This window comes from Sus scrofa, chromosome 2, assembly GCF_000003025.6.
Source record: "Sus scrofa isolate TJ Tabasco breed Duroc chromosome 2, Sscrofa11.1, whole genome shotgun sequence".
NCBI classification, from domain to species: domain Eukaryota; kingdom Metazoa; phylum Chordata; class Mammalia; order Artiodactyla; family Suidae; genus Sus; species Sus scrofa.
Genome location: NC_010444.4, coordinates 82,606,469 through 82,629,582, shown reverse-complemented (window position 1 = coordinate 82,629,582; position 23,114 = coordinate 82,606,469). Strand labels below are relative to the sequence as shown.

Genomic DNA, 23,114 nt, shown 5'->3' with positions numbered 1-23,114 from the left:
TTTTTTTCTTTTTTTAAATAAAACCTGTAAAGCACTCCTCAGTTCTTTCTCACCTGGTGGTGCCTGGCTAGCCTAACTTCAATTCTGGCTAAATCCAATAATCTGGAGTTCCCATGTGGCTCAGCAGAAACAAACCCGACTAGTATCCATGAGGATTCAGGTTTGATCCCTGGCCTTGCTCAGTGGGTTGAGGATCTATCGTTGCCATGAGCTTTGGTGTAGGTTGCAGATGTGGCTCGGATCCTGTGTTGCTTTGGCTCTGGTGTAGGCCAGCAGCTGTAGCTCTGATTCAACCCCTAGCCTGGGAACCTCCATGTGCCACAGGTGCTGACTGCCTCCTGCCTTCACAGGTTCTGGTTTATAATTGGATGTAGCCTGGGGATCCAGAGCATTTCAATCTCCCCAGGTGATTCTAATATGTCTAATAGGCAGACCGGTTTGAGAACCACTATTCTAGGTTTAATAAGTCAAATAAGTAGCTTGGTCCACCCACCTCCAGAGACTCTCCAGAGAACAGTTGTTCTCGAAGTGTGATCCCCGGACCGGCATAAGCATCACTTGGGAACTTCTTCCAAACGTGATTTTCAGGCTCCATCTCAGACCCACTGAATCAACAATTCTGGGGGTGGGGTGCAGCAGTCTGTGTCATCACGAGACCCCCAAGTGACTGTGATACCCCCTGAAGTCAGAGAACCACAGCTATATTATCATTGCTGTAACTTGAGGATCCCAATCGCCATCCCCTCAGAGACCAGCCGGAGCAAGAACCAAGGGCTGTCCGTCCTCTGAATTTGGGGCAATACCAAATATCCAGTTTCCAGGTGAGTGATGCCAAAATTCTTAATGTGACAGTTTTTATATATTCTGTGAAGCTTTTGTTGGCTGGAAACTGGCAGCATTAAATTGGAAAATCATTTACCAGCTGCAGCTGTGATCTTGGTCATAGTGACAAGCAAAGAAGAGGTGACAGAGGGACAGCAATGTAAACACTGGCTGCTCTTGACTGTGCTGCGAAACAAGAGCATGAAGTAGGGGAAAAGGGAGAAGGCAAATGTCCGTGTTGAGAGGCCAGAAGTCTGGGGGATTTTCCTTGGGTGGTAATGCCCTTCGCGTTTGTTATAACTGCAGGTGAAATCTATTTTCCTCTTTATTTTTTTTTATAATTTTTAAATGTCTCTTTATTTTTTTAACTTTTTTTTTTTTTGTATTTTCTAGGGCCACACCCGTGGCATATGGAGGTTCCCAGGCTAGGGGGCCAGTTGGAGCTGTAGCCGCCGGCCTACACCACAGCCACAGCAACGCCTGATCCTCAACCCACTGAGGGAGGCCAGGGATCGAACCCACAACCTCATGGTTCCTAGTCGGATTCGTTAACCACTAAGCCACAACGGGAACTCCTATTTTCCTCTTTATAGGGACCTACTTCCTTGCTGAGGGCAGAGCTAGTGTATACTGTGTAATGGCTGAAAAGAAACCTCCCTGATTGCGGCAGGGCCAGGCAGAGTAACAGATTCCCAAGCGGCCTATACAAAGGAGACTTAACCTGCTTGACAAAAGACTCCTTTGCTTACCCCCCAAAAACCAGTTTACTCTAATTTATTTCACCCTAGGGTTAGATGTTGTGAATCCTGAGGTGATGACAGCATAGAATCGGCCTTCAAATAGATGACAGTCCATTGGAGGGGAGAGGTGAGCAAGTATACTTCTACATACTCTGTGCTGATTGCTGCGTGAACAAGTCGGAACACAGAGGGGAGAAGGATTAATTCTGGATGGGGGGGTGGGAGTGTGGTCATCAGGGAAGGCTTCATGGACACAGACTCTGGAGCTGGACTTTGGAGGGAGAATAGGTAGGGAGTTAGGGTGGGCTGAGGGTTTTCAGCCTGGACCATGGCTCAGTGGGGTGAAACAGCATATTGTGTATTGTGTACTATCGGTAGTCAGGATAGTTCATGAATCCTTTCATTGCCTTGGAAAACCGTCAGTCATAGAGTTTCCAGGTATTTTGCTGGGAACCCAACAGTGCGCGTTTGAGCTCTCCGACCAGTATAAAAAGATGAGATGGGAAGTGACAGGGAGGCCCCTGTAGCGTTGAGCAGGGTCGAGGGCCTTTTTAGGCTATGCTTAAGGAACTTGACTTTGATCACCCTGATCTGTAGTTGGCAAACCTAGCTGATGACCAAAATTACCTGGGCAGCGTCCAAAAACAAATTTTGGGGCCCTTCCTCTAGATGTTCAAATTCGGCAGCTCTGGGTGTCAGCCCTGGTGAACAGGAAGGGAAATGTGGTCTGGGGGAAAAGAGGCTGGGAAAAGCCCAATGGCAGGAGTGAGCAATCCTGAAAAGCAATCTGAAGAATCAGTTCAGTGGCTTGTGTGGTAACTAGGTTTCTACTCCACATTCTTTTTTTATTACCCCACTTTAAAAAGGAATGTGTAGGTTTTTGAGACTGGCTTTTGGGCAACATTTTTTCAGTGGTTGGTATGTGCAAAACTTCTGCTGATGTGCACTGGGGCAATACAAGTGTTAGCAGTGCCGGTCTGGGTTTGGCAGGAGCCCCACCTATGTATAAAGTTTATTTGGCACAGTAAGAGTTCTCTGAACTAATAACAGTAACGGCAACAAATGAGGCATGATAGGATTTATTAATAAGTACCAGTACAGTAGGTACTTATTCATATGTTTTCCCCCAAATCGATAATAACACATGCCTACTGTACTCTGAAAACTATAAGATGCTGATGAAAGAAATCAAAGATGACACAAAACAGAAGGAAAGACATACCATGCTCTTGGATTAAAAGAGCCAATATTATCAAAATGACTATGCAAAGGCAATCTACAGATTCTCAATGCAATCCCTATCAAATTACCAAGGACATTTTTCACAGAACTAGAACAAAAAAATTTTTTTTTGGTCTTTTTGTTTTTTAGGGCTGTACCCACGGCACATGGAGATTCCCAGGCTAGGGGTCCAGTTGGAACTGTAGCCTCTGGCCTACGCCACAGCCACAGCATTTTGGGATCCAAGCTGCATCTGTGACCTACACCACAGCTCACAACAATGCTGGATCCTTAACCCACTGAGCAAGGCCAGGGACTGAACCTGCATCCTCATGGATCCTAGTTGGGTTCACTAACTGCTGAGCCACAATGGGAACTCCAGAACAAAATATTTTAAAGTTTGTTTGGAAGCACAAAAGACCCAGAATAGCCAAAGATATCCTGAAAAAGAAAAATGGAGCTGGAGGAATCAGGCTCCCTGACTTCAGACTATATTACAAAGCTACAGTCATCAAAACCATATGGTACTGGCACAAAGACAGAAAAATAGATCAGTGGAACAGGATAGAAAGCCCAGAATTAAACCCATGCACCGACAGTCAACTAATCTATGATGAAGGAGGCAAGAATATACAATGGAGAAAAGACAGTCCCTTCAATAAGTGGTGCTAGGAAAACTGGACAGTCACATGTAAAAGAATGAAATTAGAACACTTCCTAACACCATACACAAAAATAAACTCAAAATGGATTAAAGACATACATAGAAGACCAGACACTATAAAGCTCTTAGAGGAAAACATAGGCCAAACACTCTCTGACATAAATGACAACATCTTCTTAGATCCACCTCTTAGAGTATTGACAACAAAAACAAACACATGGGGACTTAAAAGTTTCTGCACAGCAAAGGAAACCCTAAAAAAATGAAAAGATAACCCACAGAATGGGAGAAAATATTTGCAAATGATGTAACTGACAAGGAATTAATCTCCCAAATTTATAAACACCTTCTGCAGCTCAATACCAAAAAAATGAACAACCCCATCAAAAAATGAGCAGAAGATCTAAACAGAGAGTTCTCCAAAGATGACATACAGATGGCCAAAAAACACATGAAAAGATGTTCAACATCACTCATTATTAGAGAAATGCAAATCAAAACCACTATGAGGTACTGCCTTACACCAGACAGAATGGCCATCATCAAAAAGTCTACAAACAAGAGCTGGAGAGGGTGTGGAGAAAAAGGAACCCTATTACACTGTTGGTGGGAATGTAAATTGGTGCAACCACTGTGGAAAACAGTATGGAGATTCCTCAGAAAACTAAAAATTGAACTACCATTTGATCCTGCAATCCCACTCTTGGGCATCTATCCAGAGAAAACTATGACTCAAAAAGGCACATGTACTCCAATGTTCATTGCAGCACTGTATACAATAGCCAAGACATGGAAACAACCTAAATGTCCATCAACAGAGAAGTGGCTAAAGAAGATATGGTACATATACACAATGGAATATTACTCAGCCATTAAAAGGAAAGAAATAACGGCATAAGCAGCAACATGGATGGACCTAGAAATTATCATGCTAAGTGAAGTTGGTCAGACAATGAGACACCAGTATCAAATGCTATCACTTACATGTGGAATCTAAAAAAAAGGACAGACTAAACTTTGCAGAACAGATACTAACTCACAGACTTTGAAAAACTTACAGTTTCCAAATGAGACAGGTTGGGGTGGGGGGGATGCACTGAAGGTTTGGGATGGAAATGCTATAAAATTTAGTTGTGGTGATTGTTGTACAACTATAAATGTAATAAAATTCATTGAATAATTAAAAAATAAATAACTGAAAAAGCATAAAAAATGTGTATCTAAATTTATTTTGCATGTAAAATAAAACTAACAGGTATGAATTCCTCTGAGTGAAGACAAAGACTGGTCAGAGTTCCCTTCATGGCTCAGTGGTTAATGAACCTGACTAGGATCCATGAGGTTGCCAGTTCAATCCCTGGCCTTGCTCAGTGGGTTAAGGATCCGGCATTGATGTGAGCTGTGTTGTAGGTCACAGATGCGGCTCAGATCCCGAGTGGCTGTGCCTGGCAGCTGTAGCTCCAATTTGACCCCTAACCTGGAAAACTCCACATGCCATAGGTGTGGCCCTAAAAAGCAAAAGGAAAAAAGACAAAGACTGGTGAAGATTGAGCCCACAGGTGCTAATAGTGAGTGTCTATTACAAATGAGCAAGAGAGCTTAGAGTGAATCCTTGGGCCAGAAATGATCATTTGTTGGAAGTTCTGTTAGGAAGCACTCACCGTTCAAGCACAGCCTCTCATTGCCTTGGGAAAGAGTCAGTCAGAGTTTCCAGGTGTCTTGTTTGGAACCAAACAATTGGTATTTGGCCTCCCTGACCACTATAAACATAAGAAACATATGATAGTAGTTTTCCCCACAAATTATATGTTTTATATGTTGTGAGCTGACTTATATGAAATGAATAATATAAGCTGTAATAGGTTCACATCATTAAACATTTTATATCATAATGTGGTAGGTTTTATTTTCCAGTGATAGCAAGTGACAGTATCTCTCACAAGCACTTTTTTTTTTTTTTTTTAGGGCTGCACCCACAGCATATGGATGTTCCCAGGCTAAGTGTTGAATCAGAGCTGAAGCTGCCGGCCTATGCCACAGCCAAAGCAACGACAGGTCTGAGCCTGTCTGTGACCTACACCACAGTTCACAGCAATGCCGGATCCTCAACCCACTGAGTGAGGCCAGGATCAAACCCGCAACCTCATGGTTCCTAGTCGGATTCGTTTCCCCTGTGCCACGTTGGGAACTCCCCACATGCATTTTTTACATGGTGATTTTGACACTCTGCTCATTGAGAGTTGGGGTGTCTATGTTCCTCTTATGAATTAAATTGTTTCCTTCAAAGTTCACATGTTGAGGTCCTAACCCCAAGTATCTCAGAACATGGCCTTATTTGGAGGTAGGGTCTTTAACCAAATTAAAATGAAGTCATTAGGATGGACCCTCATCCAGTATGACCAGTGTCATAAAAAGGGGGGAATTTGGCCACAGAGGCACAGACAGGGACAGTGATGTGAAGACATAGGGAGAAGATGGCCATCTCTAAGCCAAGGAGAAAGGTCTGGAGAGATCCTTCTCTCATAATCCTCAGAAGAAAATAACCCTGATAATACCTTGATTTGGGACATCTAGCTTCCACAATGGTGAGATAGTAAATTATTGTTTAAACCACCCAATCTGTGGTACTTTGTTATGGCAGCCTAACAAACCAATACAGTTCCCTCCCCTTGAATCTGGGGGACTTATGACTACTATGGAAATAACATGTGACTTCCTAGAGGTAGGTTATCAAAGGCAATATTGCTTCCATTGGCTCTTTTGAGGGAGGCTGGTAGCCATGCTGTGAGGAAGCCCAGGCCACCTGAAAAGGTAATATGTTGGTATTCTAGTCAACAATCCCAGCTGACAGCTAGCATCCACTGCTACAGATATAAATAAAGACACCTTCAGATGATTCCTGCCCCCAGCCCTGGGTTACCCCAGCATTCACATTGTCCTAGCTGAGTCCCCAGGTATTGCAGACCTATCTCTGTCCCTCATGGATTCCTAACAGAAGTTGTATGCATAGTAAAAAAATGGTTTCAAGTCTCTAAATTAGGAAATAATAATTTATTTTAGTAGTTGGCAAAATGTCTTTGTTCGCAAATTTTTATTTTACATGGCTGGTGTTTTTGTTGAAACCGTCAGGTACCTTAGCTCCTAGACGATGGTCCTTATGTCTCAGCCCTTTATGACATTAGGCCCAGACATTCGTCAAGAACAATAGGTGACCATAGTTTGAGTCAATTTAATAGACCTAATGAATGAATTTTAAACAAACCAAATAGGACAGGCTCCTGTGGCTCAGGGGTGACAAGGGTAGGAATTTCAGAACAACTTCTGAGATGGCTAGGTGTTCATTAGCAAGGTTAGTGCAGTTTGCCTGGAGCAGGGGAGGAAACTTACAGCCCAATAAGGCAGTACTTTCCTCATTTGGAGCATAGTCCAGTGGGGTGGGGGGAGCAGAGGTGCCAGTTTGTTAGAGGGGCGATCAGTATTGGCTGTTCTAGAAGAAGACTGGGAAGCAGACTGTGGCAGGATCTAAAATCTCAACCAAATTAGGCAGCACTGCCAGCCTGATTCCTCCACTGTTCGGTGTCTGAATCCCTCACGAGCAGTTAGGAGACATGGACTCACTTTAAGTATCAAACATAAGGAGAATGTAATCTGCCCATTTACTTCCTAGCTCACTCTTTTTGGTTTTTGATTTGCCTTTTCTTGTTTTTAAACAAAATTCATTTTGAAAAATTTCAAATTTTGTCAGGGATGGGGGAATTTTTTTTTTTTTTTTTTTAAGAAAAAGCTTTGTTGAGGAATAATCCACATACAACACACTACACGTAGAATCTAAGTCTTAACATAAGTATATACTGGTGGCACCATCACCATAATCAAGATAGTGAATATAACTATCAGTCCCAAAAGTTTCCTTGGCCGTTTAAACTCCTCTCTGTCCTTTCCCACCAGGCTGAGGATGAGGGTGTTTTTTGACCAGCACACTTTAGCCTTGCTTGGGAGGAATATTGCTCCTAGTGGCAGAGTATGGTAATAACACCATGCTTGCTGGGGAAGGCTGTCTCCTGGATAAGGAGAGAAGTGGAAACTCAGATTCCGTACAAGTGGAATGAGGGTGTATGTGTGTGTGTTTTCTTGCAAGCCCTTTCTTGACTACCCTGGAAAGACCTTATTAGACTGTGGTTCTGTTATCTGGGAACTTGAGTTCAGTTTCTCCTATTGCCACATGCTGTTCACACTGATAGGTATTGTGTAGGAGATAAGAGGGATGCTTTCCAAGCAAGCAAGAAAGAGAGGGATGGAGGGAGGAAGAAGAAAACAGAAAATAACATTGGTGAGCATGCAGATAAATTGTTGGGAATACATAATGGTGTAACAGTAAGGCAATTCCTTTTTTTTTTTTTAAGTTCCCAAATAAAACTGATTTATTTTTAACTTTTTTTCTTTTTAAGCCTGCACTTGTGGTATATGGAATTCCTGGGCTAGGGGTTGAATCAGAGCTGCAGCTGCCAGCCTACTCCACTGCCTCAGGATCCAAACTGCATCCTCAACCTGGGCTGCAGCTTGCAGCTATGCCGGATCCTTAACCCACAGGGTGAGGCCAGGGATCAAACACACATCCTCATGGACACTACATTGGGTTCTTAACCTACTGAGCCACAATGGGAACTCCATATTTTTTACTTTTAATCTTAATTAAAAAAAATTTTATTGGGGTATAGTTGATTTACAATGTAGCTTCAAGTTTACAGCCAAGTGAATCAGTTATACATATATCATTATTTTTTCCCCACATAGTTATTACAGAACATTGAGTAGACCTCTCTGTGCTATACAGTAGGTCCTTGTTATCTATTTTATATATAGGAGAGTATATGTGTTAATTCCATCCTCCCAGTTTATCCCTCCCCCCGTGGTTTTCCCTTTGGTAACTCTGATTTTGAAATCTGTGAGTTTGTTTCTGTTTTATAAATAAATTCATTAGTATCATTTTTATTGGATTCCATATATAAGCGATATTTGTCTTTGACTTATTTCACTTAATGTGATCATCTCTAGGTCTATCCATGTTGCTGCACATGGCTGAGAAATATTCCACTGTATATATGCATATATGTGCCATATCTTTATCCATTCCTCTATTGATCAACACTTAGATTGTTTCCATGTCTTGGCAATTGCAAATGGTGCTGCAGTGAACATTGGGGTGCAAGTGTCTTTTCAAATCATGTTTTCTCTGGATATGTGCCCAGGAGTGGGATTGTTGAGTCATATGGTAGTTCTATATTTAGTTTTTTAAGGAACCTTCATACTGTTCTCCATAGTGGTTTTACCAATTTACATTCCTACCAACAGTGTAGGAGGGTTCCCTTTTCTCCAAACCTTCTCCAGCCTTTGCTGTGTAGATCTTTTGATGATGGCCATTCTGACTGGTGTGAAATGATACTTCATTGTGGTTTTGATTTGCATTTCTCCAATGATTACTGACGAGTATCTTTCTGTGTGCTTTTTGGCCATCCATCTTCTTTGGAGAAATGGTAATTTAGATCTTCAGACCATGGCAATTCCTTAAAAATAATCATATAATCTAGCGATTCCACTTCTGAGTTTATTCCCCAAAGAATTGAAAGCAGAGACTCAAAGATATATTTGTACACTCATTTTCATAACATCATTATTCATAATAGCCAAAAAGTGGAAGCAGGAGTTTGTGGCTCAGCAGCAATGAACCCACATAGTATCCATGAGGACTCAGGTTCAATCCCTGGCCTCACTCAGTGGGTTAAGGATCTGACGTTGCTATGAGCTATGGTACAGGCTGCATACATGGCTTGGATCCTGTGTTACTGTGGCTGTGGTATAGGCTGGCAGCTGCATCTCCAATTAGACCCCTAGCCTGGAAACTTCCATTTGTCGTGGGGGTGGTCCTAAAAAGACAAAAAAAAAAAAAAGTGGAAGCAACCCAAGTGTCTGTCTGTGGATGAATAGATAAGACGAATGTGATATATACATACAATAGAATATCACTGTATTAAAAAGGAAGGAAATTCTGATGCATGTTGCAACATGGATGAATCTTGAAGACATGCTAAGTGAAAAAAGGAAAGACATGCTAAGTGAAAGGACAAATATTGTATGATTCCACTTCTATGAGGTACCTAGAGTACTTAAGTACATGGAGAAATTAGAATGGTAGTTACCAGGGGCTGGGGGGAAAGAGGGGGATGGGAGCTACTGCTTAATGAGTACAGAGTCACAGTTTTACAGGATTAAAAGAGTTCTGTCCATGGGCAGTGATAACGGCGGCATAGCAGTGTGAATACACTCAATGCCACTGAAAGTACACTTAGAAATGGTTAGGATGGTAATTTTATGTCACATGTATTTTACAATAATAATAATAACAATAAAATGAGAGAAAAGAGAAAGTTTTGTGTGGAATATCTGGTCTGATCAGAAAGTTAAAGTGGACATGCTTTACTTTTTTCTAAATTTTAAAACTAATGCATGCAACAGAGAACTTCAGCCATTTTGATAATATTTTCTTTCTTAAATCAAGCAGTTGTACCTTGGTGTTGTTGTATTTTAAAAAATATATATCTTTTCACCTACAATATATCACAAACCAAAATTCAGGAAGTAAAAGTGCTTATTCATTCAACAAATACTTTGGAGGTGCTTAGTCTAGGCCTGGCTAACTGCCCCTGTTTTGTTTGTTTGTTTGTTTGTTTAAGCTTCATTGAAAAATAGTTCATTTACAAGGTTGTAATAATTTCTGCTGTACAACAAAGTGATTCAGTTATACATGTACAGATACCCATTTTCTTTCAGATTCTTTTCCCACATAGGTTAGCACAGAATATTGGGTAGAGTTACAGCAGTAAACAAAGCTGACACAATTCCCCCCTTCATGGAGCTTACAATCCTGTGGAAGGGTTGTTTGGATGGAGCACTTTTTATACAAATGATTATTTATTTGAGATCCATTCCTAGAAGCAGAATCACTGGGCCCAACAATATAAACGCTACAAGGCTCCTACTACATGCTGCCAAATGCCTTCCAGCCCATCAGCAAGCCGTAGGGAAGTCCGTTTCCTCATACTTTACCAGCTTTAGGTCTCTTCCCCCACTTTAGGGGGAAAAACAGTATTTGTCTAATTTGCATTTCTCTAATGACTGGCGGTTAATATAATTATAAACAAGGTAGAACAGTCTTTAAACATTCTTGTCTCCCTATTCTTCAGATACGCTTATTTAAAAAATCAATTTGTAAGGACTATTTTTGATTTTATTAAAATTCTCTGGGTCACATTTGTTGCAGTTATTTCTCCCATCTGGTCTTCTTCCCTTTGCTTCCATTTATATCTATTTTTACACAATTTTTAGATAGCAAAAACTATCCATCTTTTTCTCTATGATTTATTCCATTCTTTGATGCTTAAAAGTGTTTACCCATTCCAAGATCCAACTTCTGTATTTTTCTTCATTAAAAATGGCTTCATCATTTGCATTTATTTTCAAATAAAATATTACATCTGGGGAACAAGAGGAGGAGAAAACACCTAGATTTTGAAAAACCCTCCCCAAGTGAGATATCCTTGTTGTCCTCTCCCCACTTCTAAAGAACCACCAGTTTTAGTCGCTTGGAGTTTATTTTAATATGTGGGATAAGTGTCTACCTTTTTTTTTGTGTGTGTGTGTGTGTACACACACGCCCAAGAAAAGTTAATCAACTGTCCTATAAAATTTACTGAAAAACTCCTTCCTTCCCCCTCTAAACTGTCATATGCTAAGTAATCCATGTTCACAGTTTATGGCCTGTTTCTGGACTCTACAGTTTTCACCATCACTCTACTCTTATGTGAGGTCCCCATTATTTCGATTACTGCAGCTACTTACTAATGTTTAGTAAGGCAAGCTCCAATGCCCAACTACTCTTCTTTTTCAAAATTTTCTTGGTTATTCTCGTTTATTTGCTCTTTGATATAACCTTTGAACAAAGTTTTTCAAAGCCACAATAAATGGTATTACAGTTGCACTAAACTCATAAATCCCAACACCTTTAAAATAGCCTTTAGGCCCATGTAATTATAGTGGTTATATAGAAGAGCAAGTGATTTATCTATATTTATTTCACACCAGCAAAGCCTTGCTAAGCATAGCCAGCCAGGAAACAGGCTAAACACTGCATATGGATATAAAGATGGCTTATAGACATCTTCTAAAAGAGGTCACCTGTATAACTAATCCAAGTCAGAACAGTGTGGATGCAACAGGAGATGCAGGTGAAGGTACAATTTGATACATTTTGACGTGTAGGCACCTATGAAATTGTTACCACAGTCAAGGTAATAAACATAATCATCACTCCTACATTTTCCTTGTGCCCCCTGTAATCCATTCTGCCATTTCCCCCACTACCTCCAGGCAACCACTGATCTGCTTAGCATCAGTCTAGACTTTATATACATAGAATACACTCATTTTTGTCTGACTTCTTTTACTCACCATAAAGATTTTGAGATTTATTCATCTTGTGGCATGCATCAGTCGTTCCTTTCCTTTTATTGTTGAGTAGGATTCCGCTTTGTGGAGAGGCCACAGTTTGTTTATTGACTCACCTGGTAAAGGACATTTGGGGTGTTTCCACTTTGGGGCTATTACTGATAAAGCTGTTGTGAATATTCATTTACAAGTCTTTGACCATATGCTTTTGTTTTTCTTGTGTAAATATTTAGGAATGGAATGACTGGGTCATGGAGTGGTATATTTTTAACTTTTTAAGAAACTGTCAAATTATTTTTCAACGTCGTTGTACCATTTTGCCTTCCCACCAGCAGATGCTAAGGCAGTTCAGCCTGTCAACAAACAGCACTAGAACAACTGGATATACACTTGCAGAAAACAAAACAAAACAAAAAGAGCCTCTATCCATATCTCATGCCATATCTCATACCAAAATTTATGCAAAATGGATTACTGACCTAAATGTAAAGCCTAGAACCATAAAACTTGTAGGAGAAACTACTTTATTGTTATTATTTTTGGCTGTGGCTGCAGCATGTGGAAGTTCTTGGGCCAGGGATCGAACCTGCACCACAACAGTGATCTGAGCTACTGCAGTGGCAATGCCAGATCCTTAACCTGCTGCACCACAAGGAACTCCAATGCAAGATATTCTTAATAGAGCAGCCAGAGGAACCCTTGAACCCATGCCATAGCAGTGACCAGAGCCCCAGCAGTGATAGATGCTAGGTTCTTAACCCACTGAACCACAGAGGAATTCCAAACTTTTTTTTTTTTTTTTTTTTTACTGTGACCCACACTAACAGATTTCATTTGGCATGGCAACTCATTATACACAAATACATAAAAACGAAATTATAAAAACAACCAAAGTAAACGTTTCACAAACTCTTCTTAGCATTATTATGTATTGTGAGGTGCTATTTTCTAGTTTACTCTAGTCTATTGTATTCCATCCCATCCCCTCCCATTCTCTTGCAATGCTGACTGCAACTCACTAACTTGATTTCACCAGCCAGAACTTCCTCAAACTGACCTTCAAATCCATTCTTCAGCTGTATCCATCATTTTATTTATTCCACTGATTTATTCTTTATCTCCTCTATTACATTCTTCCTATTCAATGTTTCCACTAGGATTTTAAAAAATACTTAATTTTCATGCTTCAGATAATATAAACTGTTCGGTGTATAGTCTTTCTTTCACTCTAATTGTGCTCTTCTGGTGTCTCAACTCGGCAATTTGGAAATTTCTCATTGGGAAAAATTTGGAAAACAGGAGAGTACAATATAAATAATGAACTAAAAACCATCCATAATTTCACCTCCTGGAAATAACCAGTTGTCATTTTAGTGCATTTCCTTCTAGTCATACAATTTATGTGTCTAGTATATTAAATAATTGATAAAGTATTACATATAATTTTCTATCTGGACTTTTCATTTGCCATTGAGTTTTTTCCCCAAGTTATTAAAATTGTTCACAGAGTTAACTTTTAATGATTATAAAATATTCCATCTTAAGGACATATTGTAATATATATAATTCTTGGGCACTTAGAATGTTTCCAATTTTTGCCCTTTAAAAAAAATCACTACAATAATTTTTTTTTCTTTTTAGGGCTCTGGCACATGAAGGTTCCCAGGCCAGGGGTTGAATCAGAGCTGCAGCTGCCAGCTTACACCACAGCCACAACAATGCAGAATCCGAGTGGCCTCTGCAACCTACACCACAGCTCATGGCAATGCCAGATCCTTAACCCACTGAGTGAGGCCAGGGATAGAACCTGCATCCTCATATATACTAGTAGGGTTCATAACCCACTGAGCCACAACGGGAACTCCTACAACAAATATTTTTGTCCATAAATCTTTGCTTTTGTTTCCGATTGTTTCCTTAGACTAGATTCCTAGAGCAAATGAATTAAAGAAAATGGTACTTAAGAGCCAAGCTTCGTATTGCCAAATTATTTGCTAGAATGCTTGTGCCACTTAACACTTTACACAGTGAGCATATGATTGAGTTCCTACCATCACACCATCATCTTCATGTAATTTGGTAATTTGATAAAGGAAAATGGCATTTCAATATTTTCTAATTTGCATGCCTTTTATTACTAGTGATCATTCATTATTTGCATTTACTCTTCTGTAAATTTTGGGTTCAAGACCTTTCTCAGTTTTTTTTCCTGCTCTGGAAGGCTGCCAACCAAAGCTTTCTAGCAAAAGCGATTCACTTACAGGTGCCTCTAGTGGAAGATATCTAAAGTGCTTTTTGCACAGGGGACAACAATCTTCCCCTTTCCTCTATATACCCGCCCCCCAACTTGATGTCAGATGGTGGTGTCAGGTGCAAGGTTGCCCCTGAGGGTAGACATTGAGCTTTTGGTGTGTTTGCATAGGTAGAGCATAGAAGTGATGCTTCAGCCTTGGTTTCATCCTGAACATCAGGCTAAAAAGTGTGTGTGTGTGAGAGAGAGAGAGAGAGAGAGAAAGAGAGGGCAGAGAGAGAAAGATACTGTACACATTTTAAGCACACAGAAAAAAATCAGTTGAAGACAAGGCTTTCTCATGGTCTTGTAAGGATTCTTTTCATTCTCAGTTTGTTCTGTAGAGAACTGCACCCCTAGATTCCTTTTAAAAAGCCCCATTCTGTGATTTGTCCAGACCAGGAAGCCCCTGGATAAACTACAAATGAAAAATTAATAAATGAACCCTTTCTGGATGTGGAAATATTGGGGGTTTATTCAATTCTTATTTAAGAAATAAAAATACTAAGTATATTTCCAGGAAATTAATATATTAATCAGTGTCGATAAACACAGCCACAAACATGTACTCTTGAGGGTCTTGTATTAAAAGCCACTCGGAAGTGGAGAAGCTCTTTCCAGAATGGTGCTGTATATATTTTACAGTTAAATTCACAATTAAAAAAACCTTTCAACTTTGAGTTTTGGGGCAACAAATTTAAATGTGTGCCACTGTAAACTGCTGAGATCCAGAGCTAAATAAGTCTGTGTTGGTGTGTGTTGGGGCAGGAGGGCTAGTTTAGGTTAACTGTGGTAATGAAAATTCCTGAGTCAGTGTAAATAATTTTCCTGTTATAAAACACAGATTTAGACCTTTGCTGACATTCTGAATTCTTAAGAATTTCTGAATCCTACTCAGCCATGTAGTACTTGTTTAAGGAGCTCTTGTGCAAGCACAGACTGCCTAGTAAGTCTCAGGAGGCCACTAAAATATCTTCTTCACAAAGGAATCTCACCTCCCAACTGCACTGCCTGATGATGAACCATTTGAAGCTGGATTATGGCATTTTATCAACAGAATGCTTGGCTTAAAATGCTTCTACTCTAGGGAGAGCTACCAACCACTGCCAGCCAGGAATACCTTGCCTTGAACTTATTTTCAGACTACCTACCTGGTCCTGAATAAATAATTTGGGAGGGAGGGGAGTGGAAAGAGCCTGGCCCTTGAAATCCTGTGTTGGAGAGGCTGCTAGAACGGAGACAGGAGGATGGACGTTTTCTGCTCTGCCTCCATAATGGCTAGCAGCAACTCTCAGAGCCTTATTCCTCAGCCATCATGGGGAGGTACCCACTTGACCGGTTTTTGTGACCTTGAAATTAGCTTAGTGGCACATTCGAACCAACACTCAGGGCAGGTAATATTACAGCACAGGGGAATGCTGAAGTTGAGGGCCTGGACAGCCAGAGAAACATTTTAAAGTCATCTTGGGCCCGCAAGGATATAGGACAGGTAAGAAGGCATAAAAAGGATGTAAAAGGTGTGGGGGGAGGTTGATAACAATTTTGTCAGGAGCTAATTCCAAATCTTAACTCCCACTGCCCCCCCCCAAGATAATGTGCAGAGCCTGTCTGAAAGTCTCAAAATTGTGTGCACGTTAAGGTTACAAATCCAGAAGGAGAAGGGCACAGCTAGAAGACAATGAGGGTCCTTTGAGGATTTCTGGGATGGAAAAGATGTAGGAAAAAGAACAAACATATCTTGATGCAGTGCCTGCTGCATGCAGTGTTACAAAGAACTAGGTGAATGAAGATTCAAGAACCAACAAAAGGAGACAACTCAAATGTCCACTGAATGATGACTGAATACACAAAATGTGGTATACATAATAGATAACAGAATTATTCAGCCTGAGGAATGAAATTCTGATACATGCTACAACATAGATGAAACTTGGAAACTTTATATTAACTAAGTGAAATATGCCAGACACAAAGGGTAAATATTGAAAAACCCATTTATATGAGGTAGCTAGAATAGTTCATAGAGACAAAGCAGAATAATGGTTGCCAAGATTCTGCCAGGAGGAAGTGTCCTATACTGAGTTTCAGTTTGGGATGATGGAATAATTTTGGTGATGTACTTACTTACTGCCCCTGAACTGTACACTTAAAATGGCAAGTTTTATGTTACTTATATTTTAACATGCACACACTGAAAAACAAAAAACAACGAAAGAGCTCTTTTTGGCCTTCAGACGCTAGAGTTTAGGAAAGAAGGGAAGGTATCTACTACATAGAGAAGATCAGCGCAGGATGAAAGAATGGAGCCCAAGACAGGCAGAGACCCCGAGGCAACGCGCATTTTTTGGCTGGGGACTCACAAAGCATTTCACACTGGGCATAATAATTATCTATTTACCTGGCTTCCCCTTGAGACGTGAGTCACATCAGGAACTCGCGTTTCATTCTTACTCTCTCCAGAAGCCAGAGTGCCAGGCACAAAGTAGTATCTCAGTACAGGCGATTAGAATGACTCTTGGAGGAAGGACGCAGCCACAAGTGTCCGCCAAGTTTGGAAACGCATTCACCTTTTCGTTCACGAGTAAATGCCTGGGAGGCACTAGGGGCCAGAGGGAGTAGTCCAGGTTCCCGCCCTGAGAGTTTATGCCCCCAGGTCTCTGCCCCCCGAAGGAAGCCCCTGGACCATGCGGAGCTCGCGGTGCTGGGTCCGAGGGCAAAGGGCTGAGGCTGTGCCTCCTGAGGGTCCTCGCGGTCTCATCTGCTCCAGGATTCGGATAACCCAGGGAGGGCTCTCGGAGGGCCCAAACCGCCGCGGGAAAGACTCCGAAACCTGCAGCACAGGGAAACGCCTCCGTGCGCGTCCAGTGGCCCCAGAGAAGGCGACGTAGGGCCTCGAGAAAGAAGGAGCCTTGCCACGGGAAGCCCAGGGAGTGGGAAGAACGCGAGCTCACCGGCCACACTCGCAAAACGCCCGCTGCTTCCCAAGCTTCGGCTCGGGGCCAGCCCTGCGCCAGCTCCGCGCCGCGCCGCCACCAGGAGGCGGCCTCCCCCGCGCGGGCACCACCCTGCCTGCCGGAGCTCCGCAGCTTTCCGCGTCCGCGCGAGCGCCGCGCGCCGGAGGCGGGTCGCCGTGTAGTCCCCCCGGCCGGGTCACGGAAAATTCTCGATCTTGTCCCAGCTTGCGGGGAGGTGGTGGTGGCGGTGGCAGTGGCGGTGGCGTGTGTGTGTGTGTGTGTGTGTGTGTGTGTGTGTGTGTGTGTGTGTGTGTGTGTATGTGTGTGTGTGGACTTCTCAGGGGAGGCCGAGAGCTGGGAGGCCATTAGGGCGGGAAGCCCACGGGTAGGGGACAAGGGAGGCGAAAAGAGAACGCGCGGGAAATGAAATTCTTGCGTTTCCGCGCTCCAAGAATTTCGCGAGCGCTGAGCTGAAAGTGGCCTACGTGTAACTTAACTAAAGCAAACAAAGCAAGTGGCATGCCGAATGTGAGGCTTTACGGTAAAGCTCGCTCAAATCTCTCTTCACGCTCTCTGTCCCTGCTGCGCTTCTCCTGTGTTGATCTTCCGTTCTGACCTTCAGTAAATCCTAACGCGTTTCCCTGAGTGGCCAGAAGATAATTTGCCACGTTTTTCAAAGGTTTCCAGGGAAGGCTCTTAACCCTTTGGGGAAGGCCTTTGGGCAAAGTTACAAATGGAACGCAAAGGCAATCTCCGCGCCCTTCTTGGTCAGACAAGTTCATGGCAGTGGAACAGAACAGAATGACGGCTGTAACTGATCATCCAAAGTAACTAATGGTCTGCGAACAAATTCTTGCTCTCCCTTCCTCCCCGTTTCAACTTTAAATACTTCGCCGCACACCAACGCTCAGTGCAGTGAAAATCGTGGTGTTTATTTAGATATCGACTGAGTACTTAAAAAACTTAAACTTTCAAATGTTAAAGTGAACTCCTTGGTAAGGACTCCTGGCTACATCAACAAAGCAATGTAATGCCTGATTAATAGTGCTGATTAATGTTGGCCAGGTTAATGCTGAGCCCATTACAATAATTAAATTGTTCAGCCATATATCAAAGGAGAGTTAATGAAAAAATAATTTATTTAGGACTTTGAGGCATTCTCATGATCTTTCAAAGATCTATGATGGACGGTATGGGTCATTTGTAACTGTAACTGGTTGATAGCTGTCTTCAACAACAAAAACTTGATTTAAAAAGAAGCTCTTGGATGGGGAATCAGTTTATTTTTGAGGCTCTGTAATTGATAAGGAGAGTGATGAAACGTTCACAACCTGAAAAGTGCTTGGTCCATAAAATCATATACACAGGGGGCAGCCGATGATTGTTTCTGCATAAAGTCATTGATTTTTGATTCTCAGTTTTTGTCAAGGGGTCATTTTAATAAGAAAGGTAAAATTTTGAGGCAAGGTCCCCACTTTGAAATAAAAGTGTTTTAGGAAAAAAACCCAAAAGTTATGGCTATGTGAGTATGAATTCCACAAGCTATTTTTCCACTAGCCAAAATAAAAATGAGTTGGTGATAGATTGTTGTCCTTAAAATACTATTGTATTTGAATTTATTTCCACTACCTTGTCACCTGAAAAGGAAAACTGAGTTGAACAGAACTTGAATCTTATTTTTAAAAATTATTTCGTTTCTTCTCACCAGTACCTTTTGGAAATATCTAAAGTATGGATTAAAAAACATTTTTTAAAAGCTGGTGTGAAAGTTTTTATTTATCATTGTTGTTTCTATTAGTAAGCCTGGCTAAGTAGAGATAAGTGTATATGTTTAGTAATTTAAGTATTTTGAGATTACTGTGGATGGTTGTTTAGAATCATCTTCTGATAACTATGGGATTTCTTACCCTATTATGAAAGAACTTTTGTGCGTGGTTTCTAGATATATTTTTTGGTGCACATTTGGGTTTTCACTAAAAATTTCTATTTCTTCTCTGCATCCAATAATTACTTTCTTCATTCCCATGAAATTTGTCAGATCCTCTCATTAGAGTGGCTTAGTCTAGCTGTCAAGTTTCTAGGGCATTCAATTGCAGATAAGTGACTAAAACACCAGCTAAAGAGCATTTTTTCTTAACAGATGGTGGAAAACAAACGTCTTTTGGAGAAGAACCGAAGGGGATAGGTTAAAAGGTCAATAAACAATTATTTTTGTGCTGAAACGGGGGGGGGGCTTTCTGGTCACATTCGGTGGGGAGCCGCTCGCCCAATCTGGGGGATATGGAACAATCCAACAGACCTCAAGGCTGTTGCCCAGGGACCACCTCAGACGGTGGTGGTGGTGGGGGGTTATCTCCCCTCTGGACGGCTCGGACGGGCCACTGAGTGGTCAAACCGTCGTGTCGCAGGAGTGCTTCTGCTGAAGTTAGGCTTGAGGGCTAACTGAAGAGGAGGAGACGGGAACACTAATCCGTGTAGCGGCCCTCGGTCAGACCACCGCGGACTGCGAGCCGGTCTCGGCCCCTTTGGCGAGGAATGGTGGGGTCCTGTCTCCTCCCTCCTCTTCTCAGTCGCTGCTCTCCTACGGGTGAACTTTCTCTCCCGAGCTGGGCTGATTTTCTAGGCTTTCTTTCCCTGGCCTCGGTAGCGCTCTGACGTGCACACCATGTGACAGGCCTCCTTCTGCTATAAGCCGAGGAAAGGTCCGCCCTCTCCTGGACTCAGCCCTCTCCTCGCCGAGCTCTGTCCCTAGACTCTCATCCGTCCCGCAAGCTCCCGGGCTCCCGACGCTCTTGACTTGCTCGCCCGGGGCCCCGCCACCCCCTCCTCCACTGACCCGGCGAGGGGCGCCGGGAGAGAGGAAGGTCAAGTCCCCCGCCCCGGCCGGGTGCGCTGGGAGCCAAAGGAGCGCGGAGATCGTGGGTCTACCGCGGCGGCGCAGGAGTTACAAAGTCGCAGCGCCAGCCTCGGCCGCCGCCGGGCTACCCCGGCGCAGCTTGAGCAGCGGCGGCGCCCCCACCTCCCCCGCCCCAGCGTGGCGCCCCCGGGCCAGGCCCGCCGCCCGGGACCTGGGCTGGGACGCGGCGGGAGCCGGGAGCCCGGCGCCCCTATGGGCCGCCTCGCCGCCGCCAAACCACAGCTATGACCCTGAGCACGGAGATGTCCGATGCCTCAGGCCTCGCCGAGGAGACAGACATCGACGTGGTGGGGGAGGGCGAGGACGAAGACGATGAGGAAGAGGAGGACGACGACGAGGGCAGCGGTGGCGGGCCTCGGCTGGCTGTCCCCGCGCAGCGGCGGCGGCGGCGGCGCCGCTCGTACGCCGGGGAAGACGAGCTAGAGGACCTGGAGGAGGAGGACGACGACGATGACATCCTGCTGGCCCCGCGAACAGGTGGCTCCCCGGCGCCCCTGGGCCCGGCCCCTGTGGCAGGGGCCGGGGCTGGTGGCGGCGGCAGCGCGGGCGCGGGCGGCAGCGGCGGGGTGAGCGCTGGCGGCGGCGCCAAGAACCCCCTGGTGAAGCCGCCGTACTCGTACATCGCGCTCATCACCATGGCCATCCTGCAGAGCCCCAAGAAACGGCTGACGCTGAGCGAGATCTGCGAGTTCATCAGCGGCCGTTTCCCCTACTACCGGGAGAAGTTCCCTGCCTGGCAGAACAGCATCCGCCACAACCTCTCGCTCAATGACTGCTTCGTCAAGATCCCCCGCGAGCCCGGCAACCCTGGCAAAGGCAACTACTGGACGCTCGACCCCGAGTCCGCCGACATGTTCGACAACGGCAGCTTCCTGCGCCGGAGGAAGCGCTTCAAGCGGCAACCGCTGCTCCCGCCCAACGCTGCCGCCGCGGAGTCGCTGCTGCTGCGCAGCGCGGGGAGCACTGGGGGCGCGGGGGACCCAGCGGCAGCCGCCGCGCTCTTCCCGCCGGCGCCCCCACCGCCCCCGCACGCGTACGGCTACGGCCCCTACGGTTGCGGCTACGGCCTGCAGCTGCCACCCTACCCGCCGCCCTCCGCCCTCTTCGCCGCGGCTGCGGCTGCCGCCGCCGCCTTCCACCCGCACTCACCCCCACCGCCTCCGCCACCGCACGGCGCGGCTGCCGAGCTGGCCCGGACCGCCTTCGGCTACCGGCCGCACCCGCTCGGCGCCGCCCTGCCCGGCCCCCTGCAGGCCTCGGCGGCCAAGGCGGGCTGCCCGGGCGCCTCGGCGCTGACGCGTTCGCCCTTCTCCATAGAGAGCATCATCGGGGGCAGCCTGGGCCCAGCCGCCGCCGCCGCCGCCGCCGCGCAGGCCGCCGTCGCCGTGCAGGCCTCGCCCTCCCCCTCGCCTGCGACGCCGTCCGCGCCGGCGCCCGGGTCAGCCGGCGGCGGCTGCGCGGCTCAAGCGGCAGTGGGCCCGGCCGCTGCGCTCACCCGCTCCCTCGTGGCTGCCGCGGCGGCAGCCGCCTCCTCAGTCTCCTCGTCGGCCGCCCTGGGGACTCTGCACCAAGGGACTGCCTTGTCCAGTGTCGAGAACTTTACTGCTAGGATCTCAAATTGTTAATAACGCTATGTTAGCGCGCTTGAGAAAGAGAAGGTAGGAATCCCAGCTCCTTTTTTCATCTGGGTGTTTTGTGTTTTGTTCCCTCCTCCCGGCGCGGACCCTCCCTACCTCGCGCCCACATTTTCGCAGCTTTGGATTCTCAGATGAGACTCTGTAGGGCAACTGCTCGGGCGCGCTCTTCGGCTCTGCGGGTCCCTGTATTTATGCAAACTCGCCTTTTGCTGCAGCCCTGCAGCCTGGGGTGGGGAGGAAGAGGGTGATGGTGGGGACCGCCCTGTCCAGGCACAAGGGGCTTCCTTGACTTTGGGAAATTTTTTAAAAAGTCTAAGCCTTTTTGAGGTCTAGAGAGTTTCAGGTCCCCGAGTTTAAAAAGAAAAAATCAGTAATGTTCAAAAGAAGAATAATACAAAAATAGTAAGGGTCCCGAAGAATGCCAGAGAGGCAATAGTTTTTTATTTGAGGACACTTGACTGGTGTACTTTTTCATGAAAAGGAAAAAATGATTAACGAACATGTTTACACAAGGAAAAAAGTCAAAATGATCATTTCTTACTTTAACCTGTGTTTTGTATCATAATAGACATGCGGAATTTTTATTTTGTACTTACTGCGTATTCTTTACAAGGAGTATTGTAAATTTTACTGGCAATTATTATTGTACCATTCTAATGTAAGATTTTTACACTTTTTTTCAGAAATAAATGCTTAATTTTCAAAGAAAATCCACCAAAAGAATTGGCTTCAGTCGTCCCCTTCTTAGTTTATTTTCTTTTCTGTTAAAAAAAGTTTCCTTGTGAGATAAGTAGGAACCCATTATAGAACAGAAAAATAATATTTTCAAAGAGAATTTAACAAAAGTATCGTGCTGTGATTTTTCATTCATTCTTTATAAGTCAAAACCATTGCAGGAGATCAGAAATTATTTTTAAATAACTAGAAATAATGGTTACTTTGGTATACCTTTTCAAAACTTACTCTATTCCATTTTGAAGCTCATGGAGTCTATTTAAAATGAAAGCTGCCATTACTCTAAGATATCTTTATAGTAATTACATTTTGGATCTTCCCACTTCATTTAATTTCCACTCACTTTTGAGCATAATATTGTATATATTTGTAAAAACTCTGCACCATAACATATTGTGATGGAAGTAACATGAGCAAGTAGGTAATTTTTAGATTAAAATTTATTAGAAAGAATTTAATAGAGATGATCATCAGTTAAATGGCTTTAAAGTCTGAATAAGAAAATATTTACATATGTAAAATAAATTGAAAACGCTAGTATATAAAGCTATTTTCTTGGCAGAAAGGATTCCAGTAGTTGCATAAATAAGTTTTTATCTTAAAAGGCAAACTTAACATCAAAACTTAGTTTA

At 43.9% G+C, this 23,114-nt stretch overlaps 1 protein-coding gene and 1 long non-coding RNA gene across 2 annotated transcripts; both read left to right on the top strand.

The window, feature by feature from the left end:
• On the top strand, positions 245-3,855 carry LOC110259400. Its single transcript, XR_002341738.1, has 3 exons — positions 245-821; positions 1,611-1,689; positions 3,803-3,855. It is a non-coding gene; the product is annotated as an uncharacterized LOC110259400 (long non-coding RNA).
• FOXD1 (forkhead box D1) lies at positions 17,578-22,470 on the top strand. The gene has a single exon (XM_021084439.1). The coding sequence runs from the start codon at positions 20,335-20,337 to the stop codon at positions 21,733-21,735; it is 1,401 nt and encodes a 466-aa protein (XP_020940098.1). The 5' UTR covers positions 17,578-20,334; the 3' UTR covers positions 21,736-22,470.

Bases quoted from the DNA above. Each gene is read 5' to 3' on its own strand.
- FOXD1 (XM_021084439.1), top strand. From the start codon at position 20,335: ATGACCCTGAGCACGGAGATGTCCGATGCCTCAGGCCTCGCCGAGGAG.